Source organism: Trichechus manatus, unplaced genomic scaffold, assembly GCF_000243295.1.
Source record: "Trichechus manatus latirostris isolate Lorelei unplaced genomic scaffold, TriManLat1.0 scaffold00142, whole genome shotgun sequence".
Taxonomy (NCBI): domain Eukaryota; kingdom Metazoa; phylum Chordata; class Mammalia; order Sirenia; family Trichechidae; genus Trichechus; species Trichechus manatus.
Window position 1 is genome coordinate 2,555,086 of NW_004444078.1, and position 25,092 is coordinate 2,580,177.

Below are 25,092 nucleotides of genomic sequence, written 5' to 3' on the forward strand. Positions count from 1 at the left end.
TTGTGGTCAGAGAAGATACTTTGAATTATCTCAACGTGTTGGATCTTGTTGAGGATTGCTGTGTGGCCTAAGATGTGGTCTATTCTGGAGAACGTTCCCTGTGCATTGTAAAATATGTATATATTTTTGTTTAATTATTAGGGACACAATTTGGCACATAATATGTCAAAATCAAGCATTGTATTAATTTTTTCTAAGAAATCTGATTTGGAGGAACTACTGTATGGAAGGAGTCCCTGGGTCACACAAACTGTTAAGTGTTGGACTACTAGCCAAAATATTGGCAGTTTGAACCCACACAGAGGCGCTTCAGAAGACCAGCCTGGTGATCTACTTCCAAAAGGTAACAGCCTTGAAAACCTTATGGAGCAGTTCCACTCTACACATGTGAGTCGACATGGGTCAGAATTGACTAGAGGGCAACTAACAACAATAACCACCACTACCTTGGTGTAGTAGTTAAGAATTCAGCTGCTTACCAAAAGGTCAACCAGCGACTCCTTGGAAACCCTATGGAAACCCTCTGTCCTACAAGGTCACTGTGAGTCAGAATCTATGACAACAGGTTTGGTTTTTTGTTTTTTTTACCTTATGGAAAAAGGTAAGCCTTTTAATCTTCTTTGATGTGAAATAGTCACCAGTTGGTGGCAACTCAGCAGAAACCCAGTACATGTGGTAAAGAAAAAAGTCACCCAAAAGGTATTTTGGAAACTATCTGTGGGGTTTATGATTAACCTTACCCAAAGAATTTGGTCTTTGTCCTTGGTTCCTGAGAGATAACCTCTAAAACCTTGGAATTTCCCCAGACTGAAGTGTCTTTGATGAGGCCTCCAGGGTTTATGCTAATGAGGTGATGCAGATGGGGGCTGCCCATCCCAGAAAGACCCACACCTCATCAGTCATGCCTAAGTAATGAAGCCCCAGTAAAGGCTCTGGACATAGAAGTTCCATGGGCTTCCTGCTTGGTGAATGACACCCATGCATGTGGAAGTATAGCTGGTTTCTTTTTAAGACATGGAAGCTCCATGTTGGGAACCTTCCATATCTTACCCTTTGCACCTCTTTTTTTATGCTTGTCCTGATTTGTATCCTTTATAACAAAACTATAATAGTAAGTATAGCACTTTCCTGAGGAGTTATTCCAGCAAATTATCAATAGTGGGAGCCAGCAAGTCAGAAGTGAGAGGCCCTGGGGACCTCTGAGCTTATGGCTGGCAGCCTGAAGAGGTAATGGGAAAACCTCAAATTTGTAGCCAGCAAGTCAGAAGTGAGGGTGTCATGGGGACTCCCAAGCTTGCAGCTGGTATCTGAGGTCTTGGGCAGACTTAGTAGTCTGGAGGACTGTGACCTTTAACTTGTGAGCTCTGATGTAGCTCCAGTTGGTTAGGGTCAGAAGTAGATGAACAGCAACTGCACTTGAATTGCAATTGATCTTTATAGTTCGGTGTCAGAGAAGTGGAATTTGATTTTTCTAGCACCACTCATTTTTAAAAATGGTAAGCTTTGTGTAATGCTTCCTGATTTCTTCAAAAAATACTTTTTTTCTGGTTCAAAACAACTGTCTATTCTCAAATGGGAGCCCTGGGGGCTCAGTGATTGTTTGGCTGCTAACCAAAAGGTTGGCAGTTCAAATCCACCAGCTGCTCCCTGGAACTCCTATGGAGCAGTTCTACTCTGTCCTATAGAGTTGCTATGAGTTGGAATTGACTTGAAGGCAATGGGTTTGGTTTTGGCTTTTATTCTCAAATGAAGCAGTAGAAAATGTAAATAATTATAGAGAAGTGATTCACCCATATTTCCACTACTACCCAAGGACAATCACTGTTAACATTTGGCTGTACATTCCTCTAGAATGTTTCTGTGCATATGTACACAAGTATATTTTTTCTTACATTGTGTGTTTTTAAAACCTTCTATCTTATTAACAAGGGTAGCCCTGGTGGTGCAATGGTTAAGTACTAGGCTGCTAACCAAAAGGTCGGCAGTTTTAACCCACCAGCGGCTCCGTGGGAGAAAAATGTGGCAATCTGCTTCCGTAAAGATGTACAGCCTTGGAAACCCTATGGGGCAGTTCTACTCTGTTCTATAGGGTTGGTATGAGTTGGAATCGACTTGAGTTGAAATCCACTTCATGGTAACGGGTATCTTATTAATGCTCCCACCTTTATCAGCTGCTATTTGAATTGATACTCTGAGCATGGGTGCTGGTTGATGATCAGAAAAATAGGCCATCATTGCCTGCCAAACCCAATACTCTTGGAACCTATGAACGTTCCCACTCTCCAAACAGATAATTAGACTCATGGCCTTTTTTTTTTTTTTTTAATTGTGGCAAATATATACGTAACAAAACATTTGTCATTTCAACATTTACCCCATGGCCTCTTGATTCAAAGTGGCCATGATGTCAGAGCTCAAAAAAAGTAAACTAGGTTAATCAGGTTCTTCTTCTGAGTTCAGAAATTGAGAAACAAACTGGCCAGTAAGCAAGTGTGAAAGAGGCAAAATAAGTAAGTTAGAAAATAACTGTTTTAAAAGTGATATTGTGAGATGCTGTCATAGAGTTGGTTTCAGACAAGCCAAGCAAGGCAAGTCAAAGCCTCTTGCAAGTCAAGTTAGTATGAAGGTGCACAAAAGATATAGGGAGAAGTGGAGTGAGCCAGAAATGCTACCCTTTAACCCACTGGCCATATTTCAACATGAGACTGATAGATTTAAAATATTATCATGCCATATTATTGCTTAAATACCTTTAAGGTGGTTTCACAGGCCCTTTGTGGCCTGATCCCTTCCTACCTCTCTAGTGCCACTATCAGAATGCTGGGACTAACATGTTATGTTCTACCTATACAGAGATTCTTTGTATCTAAAATAGTCACTTCTTTTGGAAAGCCTTCTTATATTCTTAGACTATAAAAGGCAGCCGTCTTAGTTACTTATTGCTGCCGCAACAGCAATACCACAAGTGGATGGCTCCGATAAAGAGAAATCCATTCTCTCACAGTCTAGTAGGCCAGAAGTCTGAACTCAGGGCACAAGCCCCAGGGGAAGGCCCTTTCCCTCAGTTGGCCCTGCAGGAAGGTCCCTGTCATCAATCTTCCCCTGGTTTAGGAGCCCCTCAGTGCAGGAACCCCGAGTCCAAGTGTGCGCTCTGCTCCCAGCGCTGCCCTCTTGGCGGTATGAGGTCCCCATGTCTCTCTGCTTGCTTGTCTTTTTAATATCTCAAAAGAGATTGATTTAAGATACAACCTAATCTTGTAGATTGAGTCCTGCCTCATTAACATAACTGCCGCTAATCCCATCTCATTAACATCAGAGAGGTAGAATTTACAACACATAGGAAAATCACATCAGTTGACAAAATGGTAGACATTCACACAATACTGGGATCATGGCCTAGCCAAGTTGATACATACTTTTGGGGGACACAATTCAATCCATGACAGTAGCCCTACTATGTTCCCCCACAGTTCCAGAGCTGTGGGGTCCAGCACCTAACACAGCACCTGGATCCTAATAGGTGCTCAATGACTAGACAAAGCACCAAGAGAGAAGCAAACATCTCACTAGCCTGCTTGAGATTCCATGTAACCAAGCAGAGAGGGAGATAGAGAAGAACAAAGCCCCAGATGTGGCTCTATTTCTAATGTTTTTCAGGTCCAATTTTTGTCTATGTGATTCTTGCAATAACTCCACTATAATGCATATGGTCCAATCCTGTTCATTGGATTGCAACAATGATTAGCACAAGCATACAAAAGGACAAGAGTAATACTCAAAGTATCAAACAGCTATGGTATACTGCAGTCCTGTGAAGGCAGTTCTAGGAGCATGCTTGCCTGTAGCAGGCAGTCTTAGCCTTGGGAGGAGCAGCCTGAGAGGCATCAGGCATATGCAGGTATATGCCTTCTGGTATGCAAGCACTATGGCCAGGTGTGGTATCTCTCCAGCAAGGATCTGGGTCCACTATGACCACATGGGAAAGGAACCTAGTGGTTAGATAGCTGTGGCCAGCTAGCTATGTGGTGCTAGGTTGGCTTCCTTAGCAGTACCCACCTGGAGCTCCTTGGGGCCAGAGCAGCTGAGTTAGCTGGCAGTGGCCCATGACTGTTTACCAAGTGACATGGAAGTATTTCAAGGTTTATCAATCATATGGTCTTATTGGCTTACTACCTAAATATTAGCCTTGCAGAAGGGCTTAGTTAACTTGCTCTGGGTACTAAGTAAAAGGGAAAGGAAAGGATCCAGAAGATTTCATTACTCAATTTAAGGCACTACCCAAACCTTGGGGTCCAACAGGCCCCTAAGAGACTTCCATAAGACTGCTCATCCCACACCTACAATACAAGGGAGTAGACAGTAAGTGCCTTAAGAGAAGTGCTGTAGGGAGCTGAGAGTATGATTTCCAACCAGGGAGAGTCACTTCCCTGCCATTCTGCCACTGTGTTGGCTTCTGGACAATCTTTCACATGTTGTGGGTACTTAATTCAGAGGCCACTTGTATTTTGACAAATAAATTTTACAACCTTATTTTCCACACTCATGCCAGGTTTCCAATGATTAAAACACACACAGAGTTATTTGTGCAGAAAACCTCTTTCCTAATTGGTAAATTAGTACATCAAATTTGTATGCCTGCTTACAGTGTCCCCAGCACTAGTTTTTGAAAGATTCAAACAAAATGTAAGATTCAGTGCCCACCCTCGAGGAATGTATAATTTGTTAGAGAGAGAAGGTTAACACATCCAACAATTAGGCAAAAAGTGAGTGATGAACTCTGATACTAATTAGAAGTTTAAATGGAATTCAGAAAAGGAGATTTCAGTACAGGCTGGAGTAAGACTCTTCCAGGAAGATAAAACTTGATATAGGCCTTTAGGATTGTAATGTGGTAGCATCTGACCTCGTCTAACTTCAAGGGGGGATAATGAGAATCAACAGCAGCCCAAAGTTGATTCCTATGAGGTTGAGATCAGACATACCTCCACTCTCCAACTTTTTACCAATTCTGACACCAGCCGTCCTCCCCATGGCACTCTCTACTTCTCTACTGGGTTTGATAATCCATTGCAATGTCCATGCAGAACTCACAGGCCATACTCACGATTATGGGGTTTATTAGGTAAGTAACAGGCTACAACTCGAGATCAGGATCAACTTGGAAATAACAGGAACAACTCAGGAGACAGGATACAGTTTATCAATCAGGACAGCTTCCTACCAAGACAGCTTTCAGCTCCTTCTTGGCCGAGCCTGCAGGCAGGCTGCACTTCTCAGTTAATGCGCTGGGCTACTGACTGAAAGATTGGTGGTTCCAGTCCACCCAGATGCACTTCAGAAGAAAGGCCTGGTGATCTACTTTTGAAAAATTGAAAACCCTATGGAGCACAGTTCAACTCTGAAACACATGGAGTTGCTATGAGTAGGAGTCAACTAAATGGCAACTTTTTTTTTTTTTTTTTTTTAATTAATCTATGTATAGGACCTTGGGCTACACAAGTCACATGCTCATGAAGGTAGAGGGACAAGGAAGATTTTTATCTAAGTCTGTCTAACAGGAAAACCCAGACTTTCTAGTAAACCACGCTGGATCAGATGAGCAGTTCATTTTTGTACACACTGAATTTGACATGATGGTGCTGTCAAACGGTGATGTCTTGTAGTTGGTTAAAAACTGAATTGCAGGTCAAAAGTTCTAGTTGTGATATCTGTTATTTCTCCTTTTCTTTTCAGTGAGCACTTGGTTATCTAACCTAGGTTAGAAATGCAGTCTTCAATCAAATGCCTGACAAGAGTATCTTCTTAAATATCAGAATAATTCCCTTAACTTCCTTCTCCCTGAAATTCTTCACAGAATTCCCTCTTGATATTAAATGTGTCAAATTTTAGTGTTGATGAATGTTTGATGCAGGATATCTGGGTGGAGCTGGATGCAGAGAAACATTCTCCTGGATTAATTTAATAGTGGATCCTAGTAGATGAGTTAAATCCTGGTTTCATTTAAGAGTAAACTACTCTTGGGATGTAATTACACTTACAGTGATAACAGTAACTTTTAGTTTAGATGGTGAAAACATATTACTTCTTAGTAATTCTGTGTCGTTGATGAAGTAGAGGGATCTATAACTTTTCCAAGGAAACTGGAAATGTCCCAATCCTAATGTGAAGGAAATTCTGGTACGCTGGGTTAGGAATAAACTACGTCAGCGTTCTCCTGTTATCAAGTGTATTTTCATTTGCTTGACTCTCAAAGAAAAGAATATCAAGTTTAACTTTTAATTAAAAACATTAGTATCCCAGAAATTTCTTTCACGTCAATCCCTTGTAGACAAATTATGCAGGTTTAGCCTAGTCTGGAGCCCTGGTGGCTCAGTGCTCGGCTACTAACAGAAAAATCTGTGGTTAAAAAGATGTGGCAGTCCGCTTCCGTAAATATTTACAACCTCGGAAATCCTACGGGACAATTATACTGTCCTGTATGGTCGCTATTGGCCTAATTGAATCAATGGCAGCGGTTTTTTTTTGGTTGTTGTTTAGCCTAGGCCAACCAAGAGGCCTGGTGGCGCAGAGGTTAAAAGCTATGGCTGCAAACCAAAAGATTGGCAGTTTGAATCCACCAGCCGCTCCTTGGAAACCCTATGGAGCAGTTCTCTGTCCTATATGGTCGCAGTGTACTCAGCGACAAAGGCCATTGAGGCCAGTTGGACTTTTCCCAAAACAGCCTCTAGACGGTAATCTCTTCTCTTCCCAATCGGCCAACTTCTCTTCCCTCCGTTCCCGTACTCCGCGCCGCATATTTCTCTCCGCGTTCTCTCTCCCCGCGACCTCTGGCCCCGCCCAAGGGCCCGCCCCATTCCTTCTCCCCACGCCCACCACCACATCCTCAGTCTGTGGTTCTCGCTCCGCCCCTCGGCCCTGCGTAGCGGAAGAAGGCCGCCGTGGGCCGCTCTGGCCGCTTGGAGGACTTGTCAACCTCTGTCCGGCGGCGCTGGGCGTAGCTGGGTGGCAGCCAGGGGGACTGACGTGAGGCCGGTGAGGCGCGTGGGGTGATCCAGGTGCTCCGCTTCCACCTGCTCGAGGCTCCCGAGTGCTGTGGTCATGGGACTGTCGGAGGTGTGGCGCCTCACGTCAAAGTGAGTGAGTGAGTGAGCGGCCAAGGGCAGCTTCGTTAGCGTCGTCCGCCAAAGTTGGGGAAAAGAGTCGGGGGTGGGGACTCTTTGGCCGCGAAGTGTTGAGGCGCCCGCTCCCCTTATTCTCCACCCCGTACCCCCTACCTCCCAAGGCGCAGCTCTGGGACCCTAGCCCCGGCCTGCCTGTTGGCCTCGGTGTCTGTCCCGAGCCCCTCGGCCCTCCTCCATTACTTACCCTTTCTTCCACCAGTACCTTCGTTGCTACAACACCTTCCTTTATTGGCGCTCTGACTCTTACTGAGTCTTGACCTCCTCACGACTTCCTCTCATTTTTTTATTCATAGTTGAGTATAGTTTGGGGATATGGCGGAGATTAACTTAGACGAACATATTTTTTTTCTTTTTTTATTTTATTTTATTGTACTTCAGGTGAAGGCTTACAGAACAAATAGTTTCTCATGAAACAGTAGTACACATGTTGTTTTATGACATTGGTTAACAACCCCAAAACATATTAACCCTCTAAATTCTCAACCTTTTTTTTTTTTGGTGAAAATACACATAGCCAAAGATACACCATTTCAAAAATTTCTACATACACAGTTCAGTGACATTAACTACACTCTTCCAATTGTGCTGTTATTCTCACTTAAGATGAAGGCTTACAGAACAAAATAGTTTCTCATTTAACAGTTACTACACATGTTGTCCTATGACAATGGTTAACAATCTCACAACACATCCACAATATCCTTACTCAACCTTGCGTTCCCTATCACCAGCTTCCTTGTCCCTTTCTGCCTTCTGGCCCTTGTCACTGAACTCCTGTACCTCGTTAGTCTCATTTGGTTTTATGGGGCTGTCCACTCCCAGGCTGAACAGTGAACCTCGGAGGTAACTTCACCACTGAGCTAAAAGGGTGTCTTGGGGCCATACTCTCGAGGTTTCTCCAGTCTCCTTTAGGCCAGTAAATCTGGTCTTTTTTTTTGTGAGTTAGAATTATGCTCTACATCCTTCTCCAGATCTGTCCAGAACTCTCTGTTGTGATCCTGGTCAGAGCAGTCAGTGGTGGTAGCCGGGCACCATCTAGCTGTACTGGACTCAGTCCAGTGGAGGCCTTGGTAACTGTGGGCAATTAGTCTTTCGGACTAATCTTTTCCTTGTAACCTGTTCTCTTCATTCTCCCTTGCTCCCGAAGGGATGAGACCAGTGGAGTATCTTAGATGGCCGCTCACAGGCTTTTAAGACCCCAGACACTACTCACCAAGGTAGAATGTAGAGCATTGTCTTTGTAAGCTGTGTCATGCCAATTGAGCTAGATGTTCCCCGAGACCATGGTCCCCACAGCCCTCCGCCCAGCAATTCAGTCAGAGGAACATATTTTAAGGTACGTTTTGTGCAGCTAACAAACACACATGCTTTGCCAATTATTGCACCTGTGTTCGTGGTTTGACGGTGTGACTTTATTGTTCAGCATAATGGAAAGGCTGCAGCAGTTAATGCAGGCGTCGGGAACTTTCAGGCTAGTGTTGAGGACACTTGGCTTGGTGGGGTATGTGTACAAACATTGTGTTTAATTGTTGAAAGTGCAACTCAGTTCATCTTGAGCTCAGCAGAGGAAATCTGGTAGCAGTTAGGTTGGCATCAGTAACACCAGGTAACATCAGTAACTTCAGCTGTAGACGCTTGAAGGAGAAACCATTTCAACAAATTACTGGGTTCTATAGGGTCGCTGTGAGTAGGAATGGACTCAGCCGCAAAAGATTTGGTTTTGGTTTGGTTCAGCTCTTTTGTATTTGCCTTGATGGGTTCCTGCATGGGAATGGGAGTGTTTCTTTGACATAGATTGCTTTAGGAGAACCTGTCTAGTTGTTCAACATTGTATCCACAGACCTTGCTCTCAAATATTTGTTACATGAATGATTACTTTTTTTTTTTTTTAAGACCTTGAAATTAGTTGTCCCTGCACCTCCAATCAGCTTATGGAGAGACTTAGAAAATACTAAGAAAATCACAGTTTACGTAATCATTGCTGCTGCTCTTTTGAAATTGTGAGCAAAGACCAAATTATTTGAGAAACAAATTGGAACAACATGTTTGTTAACGAGTAATTTATTTGGAAAAGAATTTTTTATTCCTACCATTGAGCGTGACTTCATTCTACACGACATTTCATGATGCAGACTGATTAGGTGAGGCCTAGCTGAGTTTTGGGGCTTCGATCAGAGACGCCTTCCCTAAGGCAGGCCCTGGAGTGGGTAGAAACCCGCTGAAGCAAAGCCCTGAGGCCAAGGTCATCGGTCTACAGTAGCCGAACCCACAGATATATAAAGGGATAGGGTGCTGTGGGAACTGTTTCTAGGAAAAAAAAAAAGGCCTTTCTGCTATGGATGGAAGAGCCCTGGTGGCGCAGTAGTTAAATGCTCGGCTGCTAACCGAAAGGTCGGCCGTTCGAAACCACCAGATGCTCCGTGGGAGAAAGATGTGGCAATCTGCTTCTGTAAAGATTACAGCTTTGGAAACCCTATGGGGCACTTCTCCTCTGTCTTAGGGTCGCTGTGAGTTGGAATCAACTCGATGGCAATGGTTTTGGGCCATGGTTGACATTGACGGGCACACCCTCTCTTTGAACTCTGGTCTTACGTGGCTTTTCCGGCACTGTCTTGCCAATTCGGCCCTGGGAAATTTTATGTGTTCCCAAATAAATCACCCCTCACCTCTCTGAAGTTAATTCGAAAATTTGTATTTCTAATGCTGATTAACCCTGAGCTCTAGTGCTAGTCACAACCACTTGAATGTCTCATTTACACCTCAGATTTATGTGTAAACCTTACTCATCTACACTTTCTCTCAATTTCTGTTCCTCTTGTCGCTATCATTCTTCTAGATTCCTAAAGTTATCTAAGTCTTCCTACAAACCTATCTCTTCCTACTGAGTCAAATGTGAACAGTCTGAAATTTATCATTTGTTCATTCTGCAGAAACTTAATTGATGGACCCCAATTTGAGAAGGTTCTGCACATGATTGTCAGATTTAATCTTCCTGAAGTCTACTTCAGTACCTGCCATTCCTCTGCTCATAAGCTCTCAGAGGTGCCCTCCTGCGTAGAGAAGAAATAAAAACTTCCCAGCCAGGTTTTGAAAGATTTGGCTCCAGTGTACTTCATGAATTCAACAGTACATGTTCTGTTCTAACTGATGGAAGGCACTATTCAAGCACTTCTGTTACTATTTTGTAGCCAGTCTGGAGTACTTGATGTCCTTACTGTTTTTTCCTTATGGATCCTTGAAATGTGAAACGAGAGAACACATAAAACATATTTAAGCAAATGTAGTATTTAGTTACCAACTCTGGTAAGTTACCAACTCTGATAAGTGTCTTAAAGGAAAAATACAGTTACGAGAGAGCTGAATTTAGAGGGACCTAATTTAGGCATGAAAACCCTGGTGGCATAGTGGTTAAGAGCTACAGCTGCTAACCAAAAAGGTGGCAGTTTGAATCCACCAGGCACTAATTGGAAACTCTTTGGGGCAGTTCTACTCTCTCCTATAGGGTCGATATGAGTCCAGATTGACTCGATGGCAATGGGTTTAATTTAGGTGCAAATGGTTAATGTGCTTGGCTGCTAACCAAAAGGTTGGCTGTTCTGGTTAACTCAAAGGTGCCTCAGAAGAAAGGCCTGGTGATCTACTTCTGAAAAATCAGCCATTGAAAACCTTATGGAGCACAGTTCTACTCTGAGAAACATGGAGTTACCATGAGTCAGAGTCAGTGGCAACTGGTTAATTTAGATAGGGAAAGAGACCCTCTTCAAAGAGGTTTATCCTTAAGCCATTAGTAATACTCATTCTGTTCTTCATCTGCTCGATACTCTGCTGAACTACACTATTTTGCTTTTGTTTCTGGGGCTGCTTGTTTTCTAGCTCTCTTTTACTTCTAGCAGGTGTTTTTGCAGGCTCAATCTTTGATTCTCTGTTCTGTTTACTCTAGGAGTCAAAACCCCAAATGCTTGCAGGGGTCAGAAAGAAGCATTGAATGCTGCTGGTACATGGCAGCCTGGGAACTAAGTGGAGACTGGTGGACTGGAGAATGAGTGCCGTGTCTGAAGGAGGCAGCTTCTCAGCCCCAGGCCATTGCTGCCGTTGTAGAATGTAGACTCACTATTTCCATAACTACCTTTTTTTTCCTAGAAAAGCCAGAAAACTGTATTTTCAGGTGAATCTCTTTAATTTTTAAATGTTTGTAGTTTTAAAACACTGTGCTGACCAAACAACATTTGCAGACCCAGGCAGGTTTCAGGCCACCAATTTTCAGTCTCTGCTTTCTTATTTATTCCTTATACAGAGCTGGGAGGTTCTTATGCCTCAGGAGTTGTCTATGCGTGTGACTTCTGACATGTCTTTAGTCCTTTCTTTTCTTTCAAGCGCTAGTCTCTTCATTTGCTGTTGAATATTTCCACTTATGTCAGTGCAAACTCAAGAAATTCAGAATTCAACTCATGTTTCATTCTGCGAACCAGCAATCTTTCCAGCCTTTCTAGGTTAGCTGTTTTGGCTTGAAATCTTGGAGTCATTTTGACATATTTCTTTTCTCTTTCATTGAGTTTTTACTTCATGATAACTCTCAATAAATCATTCTGTTCCGTTTCCACAGCTGCTGTTCTTCATCAGCTCATGCCTGGATTACTTTCCTCCTGGACTTGATTTTCTTCTGTATTTTACCTTTCCTACTTCTGGTGCAATAATCTTCATTATTACTACTTTCATTATATCATTCTCTTGCTCAAATAGTTTCATGAAAAATTGTTTAATTTTGTGAGCCTATGTTTATTTTATTAGATAATTGCAAAAAATTCCTAAATGATAGGGTTCTGGACTTTCTAAGAAAACAGTAATTTTTAATTTAAGAGGGCATCAGAATCACCTGGAGGGTTTGGTAAACCATAGATTTCTGGACCCCAGTCCCAGAATTTCTGATTCAGTAGGTCTGGGTTGGGGTTGAAAATTTTCATTTCTGACAAATTCCCAGGTGGTGCTGTTGCTGCTGGTCCAGGGACACACTTTGAGAACAACGTCCAAGGTGGCGAGTTGACCATCACCTGAAAGAAATAAGCCTGATAAAGTGAATTAACAAATTAGCAGTAGGTGGATATGCAGTCCCTCTTCCTTCCATCACATGGTTTAGGAGCGAATAGAAAGAAAAACAGACCATGAGAAATTAAAAATTACTTGGAGACTCTGAATACTCCAAATAATTTTTTTTCCAAATACATTTTTGAGATACAAAAGTTAATATCAGATTTTAAGTAACAACTGAGTATGAATTAGAACAAATGGAAACTTTATATAGAATCTGGCAAGAAACTTAGTTGTACTTAAAAACCAAAAAAACCAAACCCGTTGCCATGGAGTCGATTCCGAAGTGACCCGTAAAGGCCTTGCATAGCGCTTTGCACCTGCCTTTGGTAGGTTAACTTCCTTTGAGTGAAATAAAAATTCTGTCTCACAAATAAAAGTGGCTCCTGAAGCTAGATTTCTGTTTTCCTCTATATGTATTCTTTATTCTGCAGGTTGTACTTAAAGATTTGCCAATCTGGCAGCACTTCTTTAACCTTGAATTGGCATTTGGGTACTGGCCTTATTGGGGAATTCAGAGTCATTCTAGGTCTAAAATTAGCTCTTACATTTTTTGGTACTTAAAAAAGTCTCAAAAAATAAAATTGAGTCAAGTTGAAAAAACTTTTCAGAATAGTGCTTCAGGATAAGTATAGTTCAGATTTTAAAAGTCTATGAAAACCCTATTTAGAAAATACCCCTACATAAGCTAGGATCTGTCTCTTTAGTTTGATTTTTATGAGTATTGATTTTAATGACTAGGACATTACTTGCGTGCACTTTGAAATCATTTGGGGGAGCTTCACCAAAAAAAAAAAAAAATTGATGTCTCAGACCCACCTCCAGAGATTGTGATTTAAGTGGTCTGGGACGTGGCCTGGGCTTTGGAATTTTTAATAAGATTTCCCAGGTGATTCTAATGTGCGGATAAGTTGTGTAATCACTGGATTAGGATAAGAGTACTTCTCTTAAGGCAGATTCAAAGTATGCCAGTCTACAAGGTCATGGAAGCTCCACAGACACATCCAAATTCCCTGAGGGACCAAATTACTGGCCTGAGGGCTATGGGGACCATGGTCTTGGGAACATCTAGCTCAATTGGCATAACACACTTTATAAAGACAATGTTCTACATTCTACTTTGGTGAGTAGCATCTGGGGTCTTAAAAGCCTATGAGCAGCCAGCTAAGATACTCCACTGGTCTCACCCCTTCAGGAGCAAGGGAGAATGAAGAGGACAGGATACAAGGAAAAGATTAGTCCAAAGGACTAATGGACCACAGCTACCATGGCCTCCACCAGACTGAGTCCAGTACAACTAGATGGTGCCCAGCTACCACCACTGACTTCTCTGACAGGGATCACAATAAGAGGGTCCCAGACAGAGCTGGAGGAAAATGTAGAACAAAATTCTAACTCACAAAGACTGGAGAAACCCTGAGAGTATGGCCCCCAGACACCCTTTTAGCTCAGTAATGAAGTCACCCCCGAGGCTCACCCTTCAGCCAAAGATTAGAAAGGCCCATAAAACAAAACGAGACTAAAGGGGCACACCAACCCAGGGACAAGGACTAGAAGGCAGGAGGGGACAGGAAAACTGGTAATAGGGAACCCAAGGTCCAGAACATAGGAGAGTGTTGATATGTCATGGGGTTGTTAATAGAGGGTCGCTATGAGTCGTAACCAACTTGACAGCACCTAACACCAGCGAAGAAATATTTTTAGTGGCTGTGTAATACTTTTGTATAAATGACATAATTTTAAAATATTGTGCTATTACAGACATTTACATTGTTTCCAGTTTTCCTATTTGTCACGCCATCTTCATAAATCAAACTTTGATCATATCTCCAAGATTACCTTAGTATAGGTGCTTCTGTAATTACTAGGCTTAAAGCCCTGGTCATTTTAAAGGTAGTAGCTCTGTATTTCCAGATTGCCTACTAGAAAGGCAATACCAATTTATATATCTATCAACAATGTCTGAGAATGCAGACATTCTACATATGAAAATTTCACTGAATCTTTACAAACCTATTTTTTAAAAAAATTTTGTTGTAATACGTTTTTTAGTTTTATTTTTTTGAGGATATACACAGCTGAACATACACCAATTCAACAATTTCTACATTATGATTCAGTGACATTGATTACATTCTTCAAGTTATGCAACCTTTCTCACCCTCCTTTTCTAAGTTGTTCCTCCTCCCTTAACATAAGTTCACTGACCCTAAGTTTCCTGTCTAATCTTTTGAGTTGCTGTTGTCTGTTTGGTCCTGTATAAGTCTTAAAAGAGAACAATGCTCAAGGCAGATATTCTTTACTAGTTAAGCTAAACCAAACTATTATTTGGTTTCAGGGGATATTTTTGGTTTAAGGTTTAAAGATTATCTCAGGGCAGTAGTTTCAGGAGTTCATCCAGCCTCCATGGTTCCAGAAAATCTGGAGTCCATAAGAACTTGAAATTCTGTTCTATATTTTTCCCCTTTTGATAGGATTCTTCTATAGAATATTTCATCAAAATGTTAACAGTAGCTGAGCCCCATCTAGTTCTTCTGGTCTCTTGGCAAAGGAGGCAGTTGTTCATTGAGGCAATTAGCTATACATTTCATTTTCTCCTGCTATTCCTGACTCTCCTTCCTCCATTGCTCCAGGCGAGTAGAGATCAATTGTTACCATTGTTGTAATACCTTTTAAAAAAAGCTAAAGGGAAAAAGAATATAGTATTTGTAAGTTGAGACATGACTACTCACATTACTATGTGCATTGTATTTATTCTACTTTTTGTTTCAGATTTAATTCATTCAGAAGAACTCATATCATTCTGCAGCATTTGGTGAGTTTGGACTTTGTTTTATTAGCATTATTAGATTATGATATGTAACTCTAAATGTTACAGTTATAGGTCAGTAGACAAATACTGGGGTGGCAGGTTTTTTTGGCTTTGGTATACCGTGGTTCCCATTTTATAGTGCCTAGCCTTGACACACATATCTTTTAACTAGGTGGCATGAGGTTATGGTTAAGGGCATAGATTTTCAAGTCTGGTTGAATTTGAACCCAGGGGATCTGGTTCCGTAGACTTAACAACTGCTGGCTGAGTGGGTATTCAGCACCTATTACAGAATGTGTCTCGTTTAAGCCTAAGTGGAGGTGGTGATATTAGGACTGGAGTACACCTTCCCACTTTTATTTATTTTAGCTGACAGACGTGGCAGCTGAGGCGTTTCCTGGGAAGAGAACTTGGAACAGTGTCAGCAATTCATGTTCAGACAAATGTACACAGGCGGAATGGGAAGACATGGCAGAATCCTGATCATGTGGGGGCTGTGAGACCTGGGGTATAAACCACCTTGAGGGAAGAAAGAGAAACTGAACTCTCATCAAGGCCTGTGGGCTGGATGGTTCTGGGTCCCAGTGTTGTTTTTTACGTGTGCTTCAGGGATGATAAAGAGGCCATATTCCAAGCAGTCCTTGTTTGATCCTTCTATAAGAGCCAGTAAAGTCAATGGAAAGAGAACTCTTTCCTCTTTATTTTATAGTGGAGTGCTGGAAATACGCCATTGATGGCAGTATTGCAGGCAGGGGTATGAGAAGTGCATGGGACTGATTTGTGGTAATATTGTGACATCCCTGGTGACCCTTCCAAGATACTAGATGGGGAACAGAACCCAGAAAGGATGCCAAGGGTCTGCATTTCTGTAGTCGGAGATTGCCGGGCTAATGAAAGCCATCAAACCTGTTCAATGAGGCCTCGTTTGTATCCACAGACTGATTTGGAGATAATTCTTAACTACGAAAATATTCATGGAAAGATTCCCCATAATGTTCTATTTTAAACTATTAAGTAGCATTTTAATTTAGTGCAAAGGCCCATTTCTTCCACATAATTTTGTCCTGGACATGAGGAAAACTTCCTTTTTTTTTCCCCCAGAAAGTGATTCAATTTAGTATGAAGGTATATTGCTTGGACTGCATGAAATGTTATTGCGTATACTGTTTTCATGACAGCAACTATGTTCTTATGCTGTATGTCCAGATGATGACCTAGAATCAATATTAACCAGTTTGTAATCTGTGCCATTTTAACAGACCTTTTTTAAGTGCTTGTTTTGTGTAGGCAAAGACCTTAACTAAACACTTTGAGATACTGTTATAGACAGGACAGTTCCAGAACCTTGAAATGAATAGTCTAATGAAAGAGTTAGAAGTATGCACCAATAAAGTATAGTAAAATGGCCAAATAAATCAGATGTATGAGCAAAAGCAGGGATGATGTTGACTTTTTACCCAAAGAAAAGATCCTCAAGGAGGTGTCATTTATTTGATATGGGCCTTGAAGCATGATTAGAGTTTCAACAGGTAGAGATGGGGTATGGTGGAAGTTCATATAGTAACCCTTAGAGGTGATACTATTATCTCCATTTTCCAAATACAGAAACAGGCTCTGAGAATAACTAGTCTGAGGATATATGAGTAGTGAGTAACAGAGCTAATGTTTGTGTCCGTCTGACTCCAAAATTTGTTTTCTTTCTCTTACACACTGTGTTTATTCTAGGTGGTAAAAACTGTGAGATAGGAGGATGGAGGGTGTATTCAAGGGTTTCTGAGTATCATTATATGGAATGCTGTGCTATGGAATCAGATTATTCCCAGATGGGATTACATCCTCAGGTATAGGGGTTAGGATTCCAATACATATTTTTGGTTATAATTCAATCCATAATACCCAATAATAAAGTGCAGGGAAATCCCAGGACCATTGCCAGATTGCTTCTCCCAACAACAAAGTCTGTTTCTTGACCTGGGTAGTGGTTATCAGGGTTTTGCCTTATATTAATAATTCACTAAGTTCTACATTGGAATCCCTGGGTGGTGCAAATGATTAACATGTTTGGCTACTAACTCAAAGGTTGGCAGTTTGAATCCACCTGGAGGCACCTCAGAAGAAAGGCCTGGTGATATACTTCTGAAAAATTAGTCATTGAAAACCCTGTGGAGCACAGTTCTACTTTGACACGCATAGGGTTGCCACGAGTTGGAATCAACTCAACAGCAAACGGTTTTGTTTGTTTGTTTTAAATGACAAATTATGCTGAGTGTTTCATGTGTTTATAGACCACGCTCATTTTTCAGAAGTATTTTTCTGAAAAGTTGCAGTGTGACCAAAGTCATGTACTGAAACAGGTGTAATTTCTAAAAGTAACCTTAAAATTATTTTAAACTTTGTGAAAGATCACCAGTGAAAATTTAGAAATAAAAAATAAAGGAAAAATTTTAAAATAGCCAGTGATTCTATCCAAGTCTAATCACTGTAAACATTTTTGGTATATTTCCTTTTGTTCTTTGTCTCATATATATTTGCTGTTTTTGACCCAGTTTTTTCACTTAGTATCATATTGTGAACCTTTTATTATATACTATTAAATATTAAAAGACATGTTTTTCAGTAACTGCACAGTGTAACATATAGATGCGTCATAAATCTATATTTTATATATCTATTTTTAAAATTTATTTTGTTGTTGAGAATATATGCAGCCAAACATGACACCAATTCAAGTTTCTGCATTCTTTGAGTTGTGCAACCATTTTCACCCTCTTCTGAGTTGCTCCTTTCTCATTAACACAAACTCACTGCCCCCTCAGGTTACTATCTAATCTTTTGAGTTGCCGTTGTCAACTGGATCCCATATAGATAGTTCTTAAAAGAGCATAATGCTCAAGGTGGATATTTTTTACTAGTTAAGCTAAACTATTGTTTGGTTTTTAGAAGACCTCAGGGGATATTTTTTTATTTGAAGTTTAAAGATTATCTCGGGGCAGTAGTTTCAGGGATTCATCCAGCATCCATGGTTTCAGAAAGTCTAGAGTCCATGAGAATTTTACACTCTGTTCTGTATCATCCCCGTTTTGATCAGGATTCTTCTATAGACTGTTCAAAATGTTCAGTAATGGTAGCAGGCCCCATCTAGTTCTTCTGGTCTCATGGCAAAGGAGGTAGTTGTTCATGGAGGCAATCAGCCATACATTCCATTTTCTCCTTCTATTCCTGCTTCTCCTTCTTACTCTGTTGCTCCAGGTAATTAGAGACCAATTGTCGTGCCTTGGATGGCTGCTTGCAAGCTTTTACTACCCCAGGCACTACACGAGGAGCTAGGAGGTAGAATAGAAGCACTAAACTGGTTATTAGGCCAATTAATTGGGGATGTCCCATGAAACCACGACCCTGAACTTCCAAACCAAGGAACCAAAACCCGTGAGGTGTTTGGTTGTACATAAGCAGCCTCAGCATCTACTCTTTTTCTTTTGTTGTTGTTGCTACTGTAAATATATCTTATCACTCAACTTTTGCTAATTCAACTTTTTACTGGTCTACAACTTATTGGTAGCGCTTAGGATAATCAGCTGTGCAACTCTGCCCTTAATGTGATTTTTTTCATCACTGTAAACCAAAACTCAGTACTCCATAAGCAATAACCCCTCCTTTTCTCCTCCCTTCCGTCCCTGCTAACCATTAATAAACTTTGGTCTCTGTACGGTATAATTTGCCGTTTCTTGTCTTCTTATGTAAGTGAGGCCATACAATATTTGTCCTTTTGTGATTGACTTATTTCACTCAGAATAATGTCTTAAAGCTCCATCCGTACTGTAGCATGTATCAAGCCTTCATTTCTGCCACTGGCTGAGTAGTATTCCATTGCATATATGTACCGCATTTTGTCTATCCTTTCATCTGTTGATGTACGTTTAGGTTGTTTTAACTTTTTGGCTATTGTGAATAGTGCTGCAGGGAGTATTGGTGTACAAGTCTCTGTTTGAGTCTCTGCTTTCAAGTCTTTTGGGTGTATACTTAGGAGTGGAATTGCTGGGTCCTATGGTAGTTCTATTTGTATAGTTTTTTGAGGAACTGCCACAATTTTCCATAACAGCTGTATTCTCGCAAACATTTGTTTTCTTTTTTTTATCTTAGCGATTCTAATGGGAGTGAAATGGTATCTCATTGTGGTTTTGATGTGTATCTCTCTGATGGCTAATGATATTGAGCATCTTTTCATGTGTTTGGTGGCCATTTGAATTGTATATTTTTGATATTATACATAATTGCAGCGAACATCCATTTTTTCTTATTCTCTGAGAGACCCTTAAATAACCAAATATTTATTATGCTTTTTGTAGAAAATTTTGTAAAATACAGAAAATAACCAAGAAAGTGACCTAAAATTACTTTACATTTGATGTATATGTGGCCATTCTTTTTTTTTCTGTGTATATTTGTGTATTTTTAACAGATTATACACTAATATGAATATTTCACTAGATTTCTGCTTATTTCTTAAAGATAAATTTCTAAAGTAGAATTATGTGATCAAAGTAAGAACATTTTAAAGACTCTTTTGATATATATTACCAAGGTGTTTTCTCTTTTACACTTCCCATGTAAACACTCTTAATTTTAAAGGTTATTTGTTTTCAATTATGTGGCCACTATGGTTGTATTAGAGCCCTACTAACCAAAAGGTTGGCAGTTCGAATCCACCAGCTGCTTGGTTGGAATTCCTACAGGGCAGTTCTTCTCTGTCCTATAGTGTCACTATGAGTCGGGATCGACTGGACGCAACAGGTTTGGTTTTTTGGTTTGGTATAGTTGTATTTGTTGACGTCAATTATAATTTTCTTGTGTCCTGGATTATATATGTATTTAGATCTGTTCACCTTTACCTGGTCAGTAAACTTTGGCTCTTGTATTTTGTTAACATTATACAAAATGAAACTAGTCATTTGGAAGCCTGGTTTCTTTTGTAATTATTGTGTATAGTTTTCTTTCACCATCGATTTTTCTTTAGTACCAACAAGGTAAGAAAAGTAAAAATACAGTTTTCTAAGTTATACAGTTTAGTTATCTTTTAAACCTAATCTATAACTCTTTAAAAAAAAGTTACTTAAAATATTGTTTTGAATAGGTAATGCATACATATGATACAAAACTCAAAGCTTTCAAAGGAGCTATACAGGGAAATATAGATCTTTCTACCCCTGTCTCTCAAATGCCCAGTTTCCTTTCCTGGAAGCAACCATTTTGGCAGTTTCTTTTTTATCTACAGTAAAACCTGTGAAAGCCAGAACTTGTGTAGGGCAAAAACCTGTCAGAGAAGGAAAACAAATATTTTCTATTAATAGAGAGCGATAGAAAGGTGGTAAGACTGCACCCTGCCAAAGGCAGAAAACTTTTGAGACCCGGAAAAACAAGACAGTCCCGTTGAGTTCTGGCTCTCACAGGTTTCTTTGTATACAAATTTGAGTGTATCCATGTACACAGGGGATAGGTGGCACGCTACACACACTGTCTGCACTTGAGATTGTTCCATACAGTGTATGGAGAGGTAGCTGCCTCATTTTTTTAAAATACTCCATAGCATTTGGTTGTGTGAGTGTACCATAATTTATTTAACCAGCCTCCCACCAGTAAACATTTCCAACCTCATCAGTAACAGTGCTGCAGAGACTATCGTTGTATGCATTTTATTTTGACCATGTGTGAGTATAACTATAGGATAAATTTCTGGAACAGGAATTGCTGTGTCAGAATGTATGCTTTTAAAAATGTGTTGTTTGTTTTTCCTACATTATGCTCCCGCAGTATGTCTGTCCCCTTACACTCTGGGTATCACAGGATATCAAACTTTTTGATCTTTGCCAATTTTGTTAAAAAATATATCTAACTGTAGTTTTACGTTTCTTATTAGAGAAATTCAAATTAAATTGAAAAGATGCAACTTTTTCATTGTTTATTGTTGTAGTTTAAATGAAGTTTACATTTCAAGTTAGTCTCCCATACAAAAATTTATATGTACATTGTTATGTGACCCTAATTGCTCTCCCCATATTGTGACAGCACACTCCTCCTTTCTACCCCTAATTCACCATGTCCATTCACCAGCTCCTAACCCTGTCTGCCTTCCCATCTCAACTCCAGACAGAAGCTGCCCATTTAGTCTCTTGTATCTACTTGAGCTAAGAGGCACACTCCTCACGAGTATCCCTTTATGTCCCACAGTCCAGTCCAATCCCTGTCTGAAGAGTTGGCCTTGGAAATTGTTTTAGTTCTGGGTTGATAGAGAATCCAGGGGCCATGCTTTCCGGGGTTCCTCCAGTCTCAGACCATTAAGTCTGGTCTTACTGGAATTTGAGTTCTGCACCCCACCTTTCTCCTGATCCGTCCAGGACTCTGTGTGTGTTCCCTGTCAGCATGGTCATTGGTGGTCAGCAGGCACCATCTAGTTCTTCTGGTCTCAGACTGAAGTCCGTGGTTTATGTGGCCCTTTCTGTCTCTTGGGCTAATACTTTCCTTGTGTCTTTGGTGTTCTTAATTCTCCTTTACTCCAGGTGGTTGGGACCAATTGATGCATCTTAGATGGCCGCTTGCAAGCTTTTAAGACCCCAGATGCCACTCACCAAAGTAGGATGCAGAACATTTTCTTAATAAGCTTTGTTATGCTGGCTGACCTAGATGTCCCGTGAAAGCATGGTCCCCAGACCCCTACCCCTGCTACTCTGTCCCTCAAAGTGTTTGATTGTATTCAGGAAACTTTTTAGGTTTGGTTTAGTCCAGTTGTGCTGACTTCTCCTGTAGTGTGTGCTGTCCTTTCCTTCACCTAAGATAATTCTTATCTACTATCTAGTTAGTAAATAACTCTCACCCTCCCTCCTATAACCCTTTTAAGTGAATATAAATTATTATTAGGAATCTGATGATGAATTTTAATGAATATTAGTTCTAACATCAAATATGCAACATAATTAAGGAGAACTTAAACATTGTGTAAAAATGTTGTTTGACTTCTGAGTTTTTATTAGATTTTAGTTAATAATATGTGCTATTTAGGTTTTTTGAAAATAATGCACTTTATTTTTTTGAGCAGTTTTAGATTCATAGAAAATTGTGCAAGAAGTACAGAGTTCCCATATACCTCCTCCTTCCTCTGTACACAGTTCTCCTATTGTTAACATCTTGCATTAGTGTATTTCCTTTGTTACAGCTAATGAACCAGTATTGATACATTATTAACTAAAGTCCATAGTTTACACTAGGGTTCATACTTTGTGTTGTACAGTTTTACGGGTTTTGATGAATGGGTAATGTCATGTATCTACCATTACAATATCTTGCAGAATAGTCTTCCCTTAAAATATCAGACTTTTCATCAGTCCTCTCCTCTCCCTGAGGTGCTGTAAACATTTGTGTGCAGGTTTTTGTGTGAACATACGTTTTCAAATCATTTAGGTAAATATCGAGGAATGTGATTGCTGGGTCATATGATAAGTCTGTGCTTGTACCTCATTAACTATTTGCTTGGTTACTATTAACATTATGAGAAAGGTTCTCATTTGACTTGTATATGTTTTGATGTTGGCTTATAACAAAAGCTTAATGAATTTTATCATAAAATTATTCTTTGTTTACACAGGCAATGTCCAAACACACAAATGCAGCAGAAGAGGTACTATTGGAAAGAAAAGGTTGTGCAGGAGTGATCACACTAAACAGACCCAAGTTACTAAATACACTGACTTTTAATATGGTTCGGCAGATTTATCCACAGTTAAAGGTTTGTAATTTTCTTTAAGGCAATTACATGGATTTTTAAAAAAGTATATCTTAACATTTCTGTTCTTTTCTCCCAAATAAAGGGACTGTCTGGGATTTGCGCCCAAGCCCCCTTTGGTTCTTGAATCCTTAGTGCTTCCCTATGCCATTATCCTTGAGCACCCCTAGTGACAGGAGTTCATGAGATACTTTTATATAGCCAGTATTTGCTAAGAAGTTTCTGCTTGTGCTCTGCTCCTACTTATTATTTCTCTGACCTTTTACCCAGTGATACTGGTTCTGTCTCTTGGGGCATGAAGCTACGTATCTAATCTTTTCCACGTGACAGCCTTTTGGTTTGAAGACGACTGTTTGGAAGTACTTACCCACCTTGTCATAGAGAATGCCATAAACTTTTATATTCTAAGTGAAACTGCATAGTGCATAGGACTTAAGTCAGACTATTTGTATTTGAAACTCAGATTTCTAGTTATTAACTGTGTAGGTTGGGAAAGTTAATTGCTCTATACCTCACTTTCTTCATCTGTAAAGTGGAGATAGTTCATAGGCTGATTGTGAAGATTCAATAGTGTATATAAGTACCCAAAAAGTCAGCAGTTCAGATCCACCAGCCGCTCCTTGGAAACCCTATGGGACAGTTCTACTCTGCCCTGTAGGGTCACTATGAGTCAGAATTGACACCACGGCAATGGGTTTGTTTTTTTTTTGTTTATGTAAATACCTAATACGGTCTGCCACATAGGTGTTGAACAAATGCTAGTTCTCCCACCACCACCAGTTTCTTAAATCATTCTTTATTTGATGAGTCTTCTATTCTGGTGTGTCTGTTTGGGACTGAAGTGTGATACAGATAAACCAACCAGTTGCCATTGAGTTTATTCTGACTCTGGGGACCCCTTGTGTGATAGAGTATAACTGTGCTCCACAGCATTTTCAATGTCTGATTTTTCAGGAGTAGATTGCCAGGCAGTTACTTCCAAGGCACCTGTCTGTGGGCTTGAACAGCCAACCTTTTGGTTGGCATCTGAGTGTGTTAACCATTTGAACCACCTAGGGACTTAGAAATACTTAGAAATAAACCAAGTATTCCAGATTAGAGTTGGACTAGAATGGAAGAGAGTAGAAACTTCCATGTTAGAATACCATATTTCTGTTAATGTACTCCGGTTTTACATTAACCTTTTACATTAACCAGATCTGTCCAGATACATCTCTTCTTTGTGCATTTAAATTTTTATTCTTGATTGTAGAATTTATAGAGCCACTATTTTTCTGTCTCTGTTTAACCAGTCTTTCCTTTGCTCCATTGGTCTAGCCTTTTGAATTTCTATTGGATCTCTTAGATCTTGAGTCTTACATACTATTTGTTTATTAGCTGTCCTTTTCAACCCCAGGTCATTTGCAGATTTGATCAGTATCAAAAGTGGTTTCATTCTGTTACTTATAAATTTATCAGTAGGACAGAGCCCTATATGACCACAGTAGACAGGTTATTACTGCTCTGTCAACAATTTTTAGGTTAATTTGTTCACCAGATTTATAGGTTTATGTAACATAAGTTTATTAAGCTATCTTGAAATTTCAGTTATGAAATCTCTTCCTTGATGTATCCATCTAGCAACCTTTTTGGAATAATAACCTCTAATTTATGTCAGAAAAGAAAATGAAGTTGGAACTCCCTCTTCTGGATGGGTATACTTTACAAAAGAATACACACACACACACGCGCGCACACACACACACACACACACACACACGTGCATATATGTATATATTTTTAATGAGTTTGTATTTATGTGGAAAGAAAGGCCTGGCAATCTACTTCCAAAAAAAATCATCCAGTAAAAAACCTATGGATCACAGTAGTCTGATTTTATTTTACATGGAGTTGCCATGAATTGGGGGACTACTAGATGACTGCTAACAACAACAATTTATAATGTGCTTATACTGTTTTCTTTTACATTTGGATAGAAGTGGGAACAAGATCCTGAAACTCTCCTGATCATTATAAAAGGAACTGGAGGAAAGGCTTTTTGTGCTGGTGGTGATGTCAGAGGTAAAAAAAAAAAAAAAAAAATTTCCTTCTCACTTAAATGTGTTTTTTCCAGTAGAACTGATAAAGTATTAGCAAATTTTTGTGGTACTTTGTAATTTGCTTTACTTTTTAGAATTTTTTTTAATTAAGTTAATACATTGTTTAGTTAACATACAAAAAAGAAATTTAAATATTTGTCT

General features: G+C 40.0%; 1 protein-coding gene across 2 annotated transcripts in view; it reads left to right on the forward strand.

The window, feature by feature from the left end:
• The first annotated feature begins 6,985 nt into the window (after positions 1 to 6,985).
• HIBCH (3-hydroxyisobutyryl-CoA hydrolase) overlaps positions 6,986 to 25,092 on the forward strand; it is a 99,565-nt gene continuing 81,458 nt past the window's right edge. Inside the window, exons 1-4 of one of the 2 annotated variants that reach the window (XM_023739884.1) lie at positions 6,986 to 7,133; positions 15,039 to 15,081; positions 22,715 to 22,855; positions 24,829 to 24,913. In XM_023739884.1, coding sequence (XP_023595652.1) covers positions 7,099 to 7,133; positions 15,039 to 15,081; positions 22,715 to 22,855; positions 24,829 to 24,913 — 304 coding nt within the window. In that variant the 5' untranslated portion in view covers positions 6,986 to 7,098. Of the gene's footprint in view, positions 7,134 to 8,449; positions 8,518 to 15,038; positions 15,082 to 22,714; positions 22,856 to 24,828; positions 24,914 to 25,092 lie in introns of those variants that run through there. The other variant, XM_023739883.1, reaches the window with a different exon arrangement.